Here is a 13,517-nt window from a genome sequence, read left to right on the forward strand (position 1 = left end):
AAAAAAAAGCCTTCCAATCTTACTTTCACAGCACAGCCTCCACCTTGCTCCTTTCTCATTGTCAGTACTCACCTGACAAAAATGCCAAATCTATTCAGTCCAATTCTCTGACAATTCTCTAACTTTTACCAAGTAGCTAAAGAAGGCTGGAGAAAACCCTGCAACTGTGTGGACTGTTTTCCCTTTAAATTCATGACCATCAACCCCGATGTGGCCTCCTCGGGGCTGCCAGGCAATCCCTCAGCTCCCCTGCAACGCAGAAGGCTCAACAGCTGACTGCAGTTGCCAGTCACGCCTCCTCCCTCCTAGTCTCTACAGGGCTACTCTTCATTCTTATCACTCTTCGGAGTGTGGTGTCTGTCATGTCAGCCAAGTACCATTCCCAGGAGCTGTTACTAGGGCCAATTATCCCTTCCAGAGGGAAATGCTTCTTCACAGGGCCTCTAACACAATGTGGCTCTGTTCTGTTCTCCTTACTCTACTCTACTTTGTTCCTCCTTGTTGCTGTCTCCTGTCCTCACCTCCCTCAGAGCTGTCCTCTGTCCTCTTCTCTCTTCCCACCCAATCTCATGGCTGTCAATATCATATGGGAGCTTATGACACCCAAATGTATCTTTCACCCCAACCCAGCCCTACACTGCCCTGCTCATTTCACCCCAGCTACACAGCCCAGCAGACTCCTGCCTCAGTGCATTTATAGATGATAGCGATCACTAGGAATGCTCTTCCTCTAACAGATCCATGCCCTGCTCTTTCCATTCAGGTCTGTTCAAATGTCACCGCATGCAGGGGACTTCTCGGGCCCTTCTGAGACACCACCTCCTACCCTGCTTCATAGCACTGCTCACCCACTGACATTACATTAATTATGTATTTGCATATTCACTTACTTCACTGGCTGTCACCCCCGTAATGATGTCAGTTCCATGAAGATAAAGTCCTTGCCTATGTTGTTAAGTGCCTGGTACAGAGTGGACACCACAGTATTTGTTGAACAATTTTAAGTTAGATTACAGTTATCTATTCTTTCTAGAAGGTAGGATTATGAGACATTTCAATAGCTAAATTATACAGTTCAACAATGAATTTTTTGTACAATCAGCCTGTATTACTTTGGTTATCTGATAAAAAGAACAAATAATACAAATGTTAAAAGCTACCATTAAAAGAAATCCAATTATATAACACACATTACATATATATGTATATATGTATATATAAAATAAAAATATCTACATTTTGGTCAGTAGGATCTAGACAAAGATAACGAATAGGTTTTGCCACTGGAAGCTAAATGTTGGCTGTTTGCTAGCTGTGACTAGCACTATTTTGGAAGTACCATATCAAGGGATATTTTCCAAGCAAATGGGAGAAATGGGAGTAATGCATTCATACAGTTGGAAACTTTATACCGTTAGTTTGGTCTTACGGTTAGCTGACCACTACCAAGAATTCCATTTTTGAATACTCATACACCTCCTTGAAATTTCCACATAAATATCTACTGAGAAATCCCAAAATTACAACCATTAAACAGAACTTCTGATCTGGAGTCAACTCTGAAAAACATTTCTCCCAGCCTTTTCTCTTTCAACAAAACTCCTTCTCGAAGTGGCTAGAGCACTTGCCTTGAGCTAAAGAGCTCAAGGACAGCGCTCAGGTCCAGAGTTCAAGCCCCACAACCGACAAAAAAAAAAAAAAAGACAAGAATGGTCAATGAAATAAAGAAGGTGATCTTTAAAAGAAAAAACAAAACCAGGGGCTAGGAAGGTGGCTCAGTGGTAGAATGCTTGCCTCACATTCATGAGGCCCTGGGTTCGATTCCTCAGCGCCACATAAGCAGAAAAGGCTGAAAGTGATGCTGTGGCTCAAGTGGTAGAGTGCTAGCCTTGAGCTGAAGAGCTGAGGGACAGCGCCCAGGCCCAGAGTTCAGGCCCCACGACTGGACCCCCCCCACCCTACCCCCCCCCAAAAAAATCCTTCAATTCAGCCAGGTGAAATCTCTAGAAAGCATTGTGCTTTTCCTTGTTCATTCAGCCCTGACCATGCACTCATACCATGAACAAATCTTGCTAGCTCTACTCAGAGACTTTGCCAACTTTATCCCTGTCTCCCTCTACTTACTAGATTAGATTATTACCTTAGATCAAACGACCATGGCTTCTTAGTCATGGTAATAACTTTCTACCTGCTCTGGTTGTATGTATAATCTTCCCCCAACTTTAGTAAAAAGGATTTTTAAAATATTGTCACTCCTTTATGATTTCCCACTGCAATGACTGGAAAATAAAATCCAAACTCTAAGCCCTGTGTGACTATTTCTGCCTGGCTTATTTCTCCAACTTTATCTCAACAATTCTGGCCTCTTTTCTGTGCCAAAGTTGCTTACAGTGCAAGAAGTTTATGCTGGCCTTTTAGACTAGAAATATTTTCTTTCATCAAACTCTCCTGTGACATCTAGATCTCAGCTTAAAGACTCCTTCAAATGTAAAGTAACAACTTACATACCTTCTTATTATCCTATTTTAGCTTTGCACAAATGACTGATCTTTGAATGGTTTATTTATTAATTTCATTCTCTATCTTTCCCCTATCATATAAGATTAAAACAGGAAGGATCTTGTCTATCTCAGACCCTGGCTAGAAACGTATACTTACTAATGTATTTGCTGGAAATAATTTTGCATGTTTTTTAAAAATGGGATATATTTTGATTTTAAAAAATCCTGTGTTGTATTCATTCATTATCTTTGTGACATAAAGAAATAAGAACAGAACTAAATAAATCTGTTACTTAGAACTCCAAGTAATTTGCCAAGATTGGTTAAAAGAAAAAACCAATTCTATTCTGATTCAAGGTTAATGTGTCAACTTTTTCTTCCAGGCAGAATTAGATACTCACTGTAAAACAATGGAACAGTTTGCCTTCAGAGAGCATGACAGAGGCAATAACCCTGACTCTCTGTATATAATAGGTGTGAAATGGTTGTACTTCACCTCACCTGGGAGAGAGAGAATCGGGAGATATTTCCTAATGAGGAACCATTTAAATTAAATCTGATCTGAAAGATTGAAAGGCTTGAGGTGGGGGAGGGGAGGAAGAAGGGGTGAGGCTGCATGAAATGTAACATGGTTTGGGACAGAGGAAACATGAGCAAAGCCTGGAAACTAGAGAACTCATACACACTTAGGGAACTGAAGAGCCAGAATTGAGAGCCTCAAGACTGACTTTATCCTCAGGAGAATAGGCAAGAACTAATTTAAAGCAAGATCATTTTATATGTCACATACTCTTCATCAGAGAAATATTACCTGAGCCACTGGGAAAAGTCTAGAGGGAGAGAGACAGGTCAACTTGGAGATTGTCAGTTATCCAAACAAGATATAATAGTGGCGACAAAGAAAAGTAAATACTGAGATGCTACTCTTAAGAAGTAAACAACTATGACTATAATACATAACAAATGAATACAAAAGGAGTCAAGCTTTCTAGAATATGAACCATCCATGCTGAACTTAGCCAATTGAGTAAGATTTCCAAGATGAAGAAAAGGCCTTCTAGGCTTTAGAAACACCTATAACAGAGGTGCTTCCTTGTACAAATAACATTAAGAAATTTAAAAGTCACCTAAATGTTTAAATCTTTACTTTTGGGCCGAACCTTGAATCTCTCCATTTATGACTGGTTTTAACATTAGAATTTTTATCACACTCTATTACAATCACCCTTCTCAACTATGAGCTATAAAAAAAAATCATAATACGACCTCTATTTGTCTTGGTTATCATTACAAAGAAAATTTTACTGAATAAAGTCATATGGAAAAATAAGAACACTCTGATTAAGACATACTATGCAAATTTCTAAGAAACTAAAGATAGTCAAATAAAGGAACACTTACAAATAACCTTATTACTCCTTCAAAAATATCCCAGGATAAAAGAAATTCCGATGAAACTAACTACATAATCAAATTCAGCAATTACGAGAATTTACACACCTACACACATACATACACAAACACACACACACACACACAAAACAACAGCACTGTGTCAGGCAATGACATGATAAAGAGTTAAGAGTAAGATGCACCTTCAAAAACTATATCATCTCAATGAGGGGGAAGGCTAGACATAAATTTATCTCAGCAAAAACTTTTATGAGATTTCTGCAACATAAGTGACTTTAAAAATAGTTCTAGTAGATAAGACTTTCTACTTGCATTTGATAATCTAAGAGAGATACCTATAGACATGGAGATCTAGATTTAGATGTTAACTATATAACATTCCAACTGTAATTAATACATTTTACATGTCCAATGCTTTACATTACACAGTGTCAGATTTAGAAAAATGACTGCTAATTTGAGTTATGATGAAAAACTTAACTACCAAATAGCAAAAAGGAATATCTCCCTCCAAGAAAAAAATAAATGAGAAACACAGAAAAACTATGAAGATAAAAGAGAATCTACTAAGAACTTCTTAAGGATCAAAGGGAAAACAATATCCTTGTTGGTATTTTAGACCTATAATTTAGGTTGTAGATTTACTGCCTCTCTCTGCCTTATAGTTGGAAGTAACACAGTGCAGCACTTACCTTACAACAATAAGCATGGCTATGAGGATTGAACAGATAGGATCTGCTATCATCAAACCAAAATTCTGCATCATGATAGCAGAAGCAATGACACCAATACTCCCAAGTGTATCTGCCAAGATGTGTAAAAATACACCTACGGGGAAAGCAGGACAGAAGTAAACATGGTATCTAACATCTGTGCAAATTGAAATGGCAGTATTTCCTAGAACTGTACTCAATTTCATATATAGAAAACGAGATATTGATTTGAAAAACCCCTAAGTATATCCACTGCTTAATAGTTACATAACAAGACAATAACAATTTCAGAACCTAAATAATCTTTTCATTTATCAATCAACAGGGCTTTGAATCTAAATGGTAAGTTATATTTGCATTCCTTCCTTCCTTCTTCCTTCTCTACTTCCTTTTTTCCCTCCCTCTCTTCTTCCCTCTTTCTCTCTCCCCCTTCTTGCCTCTGTTTCTTCTTTCATATTGTTGTTGAGATAGGATCTCATAATATAGTCCTACGGCCTCAGTGAGAATAGCTTGCTATGTAGCCCAGAATGACCTCAAATTTGCTATCCTCCTTTCTGAGCCTCCAGAATATTGATATTACAACATCTGGTATACTTGCTCTCAATAAATAGTAATATTATCAAATGAAGTACAGAAACAACTGTTTTTTGTTGTTGTTGTTTGTTGTTGTTTTTTTTGTTTTATTGTCGGTTGTGGGGCTTGAACTCTGAGCCTGGACGCTGTCCCTCAGCTCTTCAGCTCAAAGCTAGCATTCAACCACTTGAGCCACAATGCCACTTCTGGTCTTTTCTGCTTATGTGGTGCTGAGGAATCGAACCCCAGGCCTTATGTATGTATGTGAGGCAAGCACTCTACCACTGAGCCACCTTTCCAGCCCAGAATCAAACTGTTTTTTTACAATTATTGTAAACATTTGACTGAAAAAAGTACAAAAGTTAAATAAAATAATGTGTTTGGGGAAGTAATAGCATTCAACTAAAAAAAAAAAAAAAAAGCTCAAATTTGTAATTCCAAATACACAATACACATAGCACCCTCTGCTGGTGACTAAAATCATTACCATCTGGGACTAGAATTTCCTGAGGCCACTAAAGTTATTCTCCTAACAGCTTGTATAAAAGACAACAGAAGGCCATATTTAACTTCCTTTCCTATCACCTGTGATTTTCGAAAGTTTAAAAAAAATTAGAACTAAATTATAGCTTTGACATAGCTGCATCTAAAGTCATTATTTCAACTTAAACTGTTCTAAGACAATTCTGTAAATTTTATAAATGGAAAAATAGTGTCTAGAAGACAAAATAAACCTCTTCAGGAAAACCCAGAAGCACCTCTTCCGGTTTTTTGGTGGTTAATTGGAGATAAGAGTCTCATGGACTTTCCTGCGCAGTCTGGCTTTGAACTGTGATCCCCAGAACCCAGCCTCCTGAATAGCTAGGATTATAGGTGTGAGCCACCAGCACCCAGCTTGTACTTCACTTTTTAGCTCTAAACTTCCCCACAGAATAGGAACATATTGAATGTTATTGATGGGAGAAGAGTAATGATGCAAAAACATCAAATGTATTAGCTCAGTGTTACTAAAGCCATGGGCCTGGATATTTATATACTAAATATGAGGGAAAAACCAAGGGACAAAGGAATATTGGCTGACTTACCTAATAGGGCATATAGAGAATAATCACTAAGGAGGCAAACACTTTAAAATGTAGTTTAATTATGTAATTTTCTTAAACATTTAAGACAACTAAAACTTATAGAACTGGATCCATACAATTATAAAATACACAAATAGCTTGTCTTACCTTGTAAAATCTGTCTACTGGGTCCTGTTGTTTCTTTTACAGAAGGACCATCTGTAGAGAATTAAGTTAAATTATTTTAAAATGTATTCAACTCTTGATTCAATTTTTTTTGCCATTCATTCAGAGTCCTTTTCATTTAAATCTATCATGAAGGATGTGTGACTATGTGGCCACATCAGACCTACAAAATTATTTTTAAAGTTTAGTAAAATAATTAATAGAGGTAAGTTTAGTAACAGTAATTTTTAAATGTATTTTGGAAATTAATGAATTAAGAAACTCTTTAAGAAGCATGAGAAACTCAAAACAGAATGCAAACTTGCTAGTAAAATATGTTCTAATACTTCTGCAATTGGAAAAGTCCAAGAAGATTTGATTTACTACTGAAGTTGTAAGAGATCCAGGACAGGAACCAGGGTAACTTGAATACAGCGAACAAACAGTACTTTTATAATAGTTTCTATGTGGACAGGGAACATCTTCTACACAGATGAGAGAAAAACTCTTGTTACAACCTTGCCTTTATGAGAGAAAAGTGAAAAATGCCATCATTTCTATACTTAAATGCAGTGAAAGTTACTAGACCTCTTTACACTGAAGCAGAAAACATCATTAAACAAGCTAAAGATGAGCAACATTTTTGGTTAAGCAGGCGTGGGGAACTTGCAGGCCATCTAAGGCCCTTTGAAATCATGACAGGAGGGATACTGTGTTTCTCACTGGCTATGCGTAGTCCATCTGCCTTTACTGATAATTGGTTATGGTTCATAATGATGTTATACATATATCCAAATGGCCTCTGGCAAGAAAAAGGTTCCCCACCCAAGAAGGGATTATCAGGACAGACAAGGTTTTTGATAAGGACTAAGAATGCCTGCCTGTAGTCAATAGTTTTTCACTGACAGTACCAAAGAGCTGTCCAGTACAATCTCATCACTGCAGCACTGACAGAGCATGTACCTGGGTTCTGGAACATTATAAAAGAACTAGAAAAAAACATAAGACTGTACCATGCACTGGCATCAAAAGACAGCAACAAGTACAACTATTGTAAAAATTCAGTTCTCTATCAAGGCACACATTGCTGTCTACAGCTAGATCTAGATAAACTTCTTGACATCAGTATTTTGAAAGTGCTAGTCTATTATACTGGAAGTTATATAAAACAACCTAATTCGGGCTGGGAAGGTGGCTCAGTGGTAGAGCACTTGCCTTGCATGCATGAGGCCCTGGGTTCGATTTCTCAGCACCACATAAACAAAAAGAAAAGAGCTGGAAGTGGCACAGTGGCTCAAGTGGTAAAGCGCTAGCCTTGAGCTGAAGAGCGGAGGGACAGCACCCAGGCCCAAATGGTTCAGGCCCCACGACTGGACCCAAAAAAAAAAAAAAAAAAACAACCTAATTCCCAAGTTTGCAAATCTAATCATCTTCTTAGTTACATATCTTATCTTTGGATTGGCAAAGTCACTTCTTTCTTTCTCTCAGGTACACAGCTAACCAGAAGTCCCTAGACACCTCCAGTCAAGTGCCAGAGTGTGGCAGAGCTGTGGACCAAGGTGTACATGAGCTGTAAGCCACTCCAAGGCTCCCAAGAATGTACAGCTTGGAGATCTACAGAGAAGGCTGTGTGAAACCAAGTGTGGGAATTCCATAGATGGGAAAGAGCCCAGATTCCCAGTTGCCATGAGGAACAGGTCCCACATTCTACTAAGAGCAATTAATACATCTTTCTGCTTACATTATTGAATTTGAGTGGCTTTATTTTATTTATTCATTCATTTTTGAAGACAGCTTTACTCACAGTGTAGCATTCCAATAAATATAGAGTTCATAGTATTTCCCAGTGAGACTATCTGTCTCTTCTGGATGAAAGGAAATCATGGCTCTATTACAGAGTCCCATGGTGCACTTACAGAAAACTGAAGGCAAAACCGCTAACAGCACAAATTTTAAGGACTGCATCCACATGTTCAGACCCTAAATTTTCAAGTACTATGGTTTCTTTGTGCCCTAGTAATGAGAACAATAGCTTTATCTACCTCATTAGTTCATGAGGAAATTTTTTAAGTTAACACATGTAAAATACTTAGAATATTCCTGGCAACATATTGCACATTCAAAACAACTAGTAGGGAGGGAGGAAAAAACAAACACCTACTAATGATCAATATTGCTTATTAGAATGGTGACTACTGGAATAGTTTCAGGCTATTATGAATGTTTATTTTTCAACAAATACATATAAAATGATATTTGCTCCCAGTCTACATGTGTGTATGTGTGTGTGCACGCGCGTGCGTAGTATTTGTGCTAAAAGTTAAACAGAGACTGGCTTTTCTAGTGATTTTTTTTTAAAAAGCAAAACAAAAACTTCCCTGTCTATATTTCTACCAAGTAATTCTAAAAATCAAAATCAAATATAAATCCTTTTTAAACTATAGGCTGAGCATCCCTTATCTAGAATTCAAGTTGCTGAAAAATCTGAGACTATTTCATATTCAAAGTTCAGCTTTTGAAGCATTTCAGAGTTTGCATTCAGGATGCTCAACTGGGAAAGCCTATACAAATACTCAAAAAAAAAAATCAGAAGGCATTCAGTGCACACTCATCCTGGGTTTGCTTAGTTAAGGGTTGAAAATGATCACAGCAAGATAGTAAAACAAGCACATAAAGGGTATATACACAGTAATAAACACAACGCTTAATGAATTGATCTATATGCCAGGACTAGGCTAGAATCTTGTTAAAACAAAGATCAATAAGACATAGTTCTTGTTTTCAAGAAACGTGTAGTCTTTTTAAGGAGAAAGACAATGCAAACTAATTTCACTAATTTATGGCTTCTTTGTCCTTTCAACTTCAATTCTGTCTATGTTGAATGTCATCAACAATGAGTTGAAATTCCCTTGAGGCTGGTTCTAGAGTTATATAATCATGCTATGTTGCACATTTTGCAAGCATTCCACTAAATCCAAGAACTGTTCAGAGTTTGGTTAAGGAGTAAAGTATTCCACACATAAAAGGGACCCAAATTCTAGTTCATCAAATTCAAAAGCAGAATTTTCTAAAACCGACTGGCCTGAGAATACCTAAGGAATAGACTGATTCTTCTGTCTTTTAGCTATACACAATCTTACTACCTTGCACAGCTCAAGAAGTACAAAAAAAAGCCCAGGGCAACATAAAAGGCACCACTTGAAATGATGATAGTCAGCAAATCCTTTCATAGGCAATGTAATTTCTAATTCTTAGCTTTCAATGCAATGTAGGCATTAGTTACTAGAAGTCTCAATTAATCAATCTCCTTAAAAAGTTTGATGATAGATCACTAAACTTGTGGAATATAATGTTGAAGGTATTCAAAGAATTGACTGAAACTGCTGGAACAGTAGAAAGCTCTACTTATAGTTTCTTAGTATTTTATTTATAATAGTGAAAAACTGATGTCAAAATCTGTTTTTTAGGCCAATGAGTATTATTTATTTATAAAATATTTTTTAAAAATCTAATTATTATACATATACCTATATATATATATATATATATATTTCAAATTAAATGTTGTCTTTTATGGCTAATATCCATATATAAAAATCTGAGACAGAATTATTTTGACAGACTTTGTAGTTCAGCTAATTACAAATATACTCTATTATTATAAAACTCTGCAATAAACTAAGAGTTAAAGGAGAAACAGGATGGAGGATCTTTAATTGCTTCTATGGCTTTGAATAGGTGATAGTGGCTCTCAAATCACTAAGGCAGAGTCCACACAATGATGTAGAACTTTCATTCTAACGTATCATATATGGTATACCAAAAAGAAGATTCTTTTTTTTGGGGGGGGGTCCGGTTGTGGGGCCTGAACTCTGGGCCTGGGCGCTGTCCCTCAGCTCTTCAGCTCAAGGCTAGCACTCTACCACTTGAGCCACAGCGCCACTTCAGGCTTTTTTCTTTTTGCTTATGTGGTGCTGGGGAATCGAACCCAGGGCCTCAAGCATGCAAGGCAAGCGCTCTACTACTGAGCCACCTTCCCAGCCCCCAAAAAGAAGATTCTTTAAAAATGCACAAACAACCTTTTTTTCTTTGTGCCAGTCCTAGGGCTTTGACTCAGGGTCTCAGCACTGTCCCTGAACCTCTGTGCTCAGAGCTAGCACTCTATCACTTGAGTCACAGCACCACTTCCAGCTTTTTCTGGGTAGTTTATTGGAGATAAGAGTCTGATGGACTTTTCTGCCCAGGATGACTTTCAACCATGATTCCCAGATCTCAGCTTTCTGAGTAGCTAGGATTATAGGTATGAGCCACTGGCACCCGGCTTTGCATGAAGAATTTTTTAAAGTTGTTTTCTCTTTTGTTTTGTCACCACAGTGCAAAGTTTAACACATTCACCATCTTGGATATACAATTTTTTTTTAAGAAATCAATGTAAGAATGTGTAAGAGAAATGTAATTTTCAGAGTTAATCTGGAATGATGCATGAGTGAAAAGTTGGAAAAGCAAGCTTTCAACGCATACTAGTGCAATTATTATGAACGAGCAAATTTTAGAGACTAAAACAGGAAATGAGCAAACACAGACCAACAGAATTACAAGCAAACTACATAGCTACAAAGCTAATCAAACAAACAAAAGGAAAACAAAATTACCTGATTAAAAAATGGCCAAAGGAACTGAACAGACATTTCTCCAAAGAGGACATACAAATGGCCAAATAGGTATATGAAAAGGTGTTCAACATCACTAATCCCCAGGGAAATTCAAATCAAAACCTCAATGAGGTATCATCTCACACCTGGCAGGATGGCTAGTATCAAAAAAAAAAAAACAAGACAAGTATTGACAAGCATGTGGAGAAAAGGAGGAATCCTTGTACTACACACTGCAAGCAGGAATGTTAACTGATTCAGACACTATGGAAAACAGTATGGACATGCCTCAAAAAAATTAAAATCTGCCACACCATCAGCAATCTCATTCCTGGGTAAGATGCAAAGGAACTGTAATCAGGATCTGTAAGAGATACCTGTACTTCCTTGTTTAATGCAGCATTGTTTACCATAACTGAGACATGCAGGCAACCTACATGTACCCCAAAAGATGAATGGACAAAAATTTTAAAAAGGTGGTATCTACATACAGCTGAGTATTATTTAGCCTTAGAAAAAGAAATCCTGCCATTTGTGACAACATGGATAAACGAGAAGGACATGTTAAATCATGAATAAACTAGACACACAGAACAATAAACAGTACATAATATCATTTTTATGAAGAATCTATGTCAAATCGCACAGAAACTGACAGTAGAAGAGCGTTTGCCATGGGCTGGAGGGAGGTGGAGATAAGGAAGGACTGGCACAGGGGACAAAGCTGCTTGAAAGGCGACAACACAGAACCTCTCCTCATATGCAAAGTGTTTGGCAGCACTCACCGTGAGAATGGAAGTGACCATGACCATGAGTATGGTCATGGCTGTGTGCAGCACCGTGCTTCATCTCATGACTATGGCAATGATCTCCATGGCCTTGGGCCGGGTCGAGAGCACCGTTAAAGAGGGAATGACTGTGCCCATGGCCTAGGAAACAAAGAGCATCAGAAGACAAAGTACGTAAAAATGCATGGATGATTACAATAAGATGCTCTATATCTCTATATCAATGCAATGAAAATTTACTGGGAGAAAGTGTTACAGATTTCTTCAAACCATTCTGCGTTCCTATTATGGAGTACAAGAATAAGTTCTATATTGGAGGATCAAATTAGTATTACATTATGTAAAAAGATGGTGACTATAGAAATTACCTTCCAGAATGGTGAAAAGGAGACCTTGGTCAACAAACTATTGTTCAAAACAAAAATATAGCAGAAACAACTAAAAACTAATCATTTCAGAAACTCTGGCAACTAATAATACCACAAAATAAATGGAACTACTGAACCTTGTTTAGGCAACAGTCTCAGGCAAGAGGACGGGAAGGGAACAGGGGAAGGAAGAGGAAGAGAAAGGAGGGAAGGGGTAGAGAGGAGGAAGGGAGGGAAAGGTATTTGAATTGGGAGCTAGTGGTTCATGCTTGTAATTCTAGCTACTCAGGAGGGTGAGATTTGAGAACTGCAGTTCAAAGAGTCTGGGAAGGGAAGTCCTTGAGACTTTATCTCCAATTAACCAGCAAAGAGAAGGCCATGAGTTCATGCCCCAATACTGACACAAAGAAACAATGGCTGGAAAATACTCCAATTTGACTCACATCTCAAAGCACTATAGTCAAACCCTAGAAAGTCAAACACAAAGAAAAAAACACAGCAACAGAAAGATAACAGTACAAAGAAACTAAAATAAGATTCTACTAAAAGAACCCATAGAAGCTAGAAAGCAATGGAAGTTTACTAAAATTTTGGAGAGGGGGAGAAAAAAACTCAATTATGAATTTTATATTCTATTACATACTTTCCTTTAAAATAAAGGAGATTAAAACATTCCAGATGAACAAAAACCTGTCCCTTGAAAATAATAGTCAGTCTTTCATAGTGAAATGAAAGGATACTACATAGTACCTCAAACCCATAACAAACAAAGAAGCAATGGCAAATAAAACTACAATGATAGGAAGGAGAAGTTAGATATATTTACATAATTTTATTTGTAACTCTTCTTCTAGTATCTGCTTTAAAAGGCAGTTGCATAAATCAGTAATTGCTAACTGTGTTAATGGGTCTGTAAAATAAGTATGTATTTTGATATAATAAAGAGCAAGGAGACATACATATATTGGGGCAAAGTTATTCTGAATTAATTTTAGTGAATAATAAATTAACTTTGTTATCCTCAGAAGAGCCAAGAAAACAAAGAGCCAATTAATAAATGGTAACGGAAAATCTGCTTATTCATGGTGTGTAAAAAAAGTTAAGGCTTAGCTTGCCCATTAAGAATGAACTATAAGGGGCTGGGAAGGTGGCTCAATGGTAGAGCACTTGCCTTGCATGCATGAGGCCCTGGGTTCGATTCCTCAGCACCACATAAGCAGAAAGAAAAAAGCCAGAAGTGGCGCTGTGGCAAGTGGTAGAGTGCTAGCCTTGAGCTGAAG

General features: G+C 37.4%; 1 protein-coding gene across 1 annotated transcript in view; it reads right to left on the reverse strand.

Annotated features, from left to right (window-relative positions):
* Slc30a7 (solute carrier family 30 (zinc transporter), member 7) overlaps nucleotides 1-13,517 on the reverse strand; it is a 55,299-nt gene that overhangs the window by 30,619 nt on the left and 11,163 nt on the right. Inside the window, exons 6-8 of the mRNA XM_013031417.1 lie at nucleotides 11,867-12,010; nucleotides 6,433-6,483; nucleotides 4,607-4,742 (exon numbers count right to left, since the gene is read on the reverse strand). Of these exons, the coding sequence (XP_012886871.1) occupies nucleotides 4,607-4,742; nucleotides 6,433-6,483; nucleotides 11,867-12,010 (331 nt within the window). The remainder of the gene's footprint in view (nucleotides 1-4,606; nucleotides 4,743-6,432; nucleotides 6,484-11,866; nucleotides 12,011-13,517) is intronic.

The sequence above is a fragment of the Dipodomys ordii genome, unplaced genomic scaffold (genome assembly GCF_000151885.1).
Source record: "Dipodomys ordii isolate 6190 unplaced genomic scaffold, Dord_2.0 Scaffold139, whole genome shotgun sequence".
Taxonomy (NCBI): domain Eukaryota; kingdom Metazoa; phylum Chordata; class Mammalia; order Rodentia; family Heteromyidae; genus Dipodomys; species Dipodomys ordii.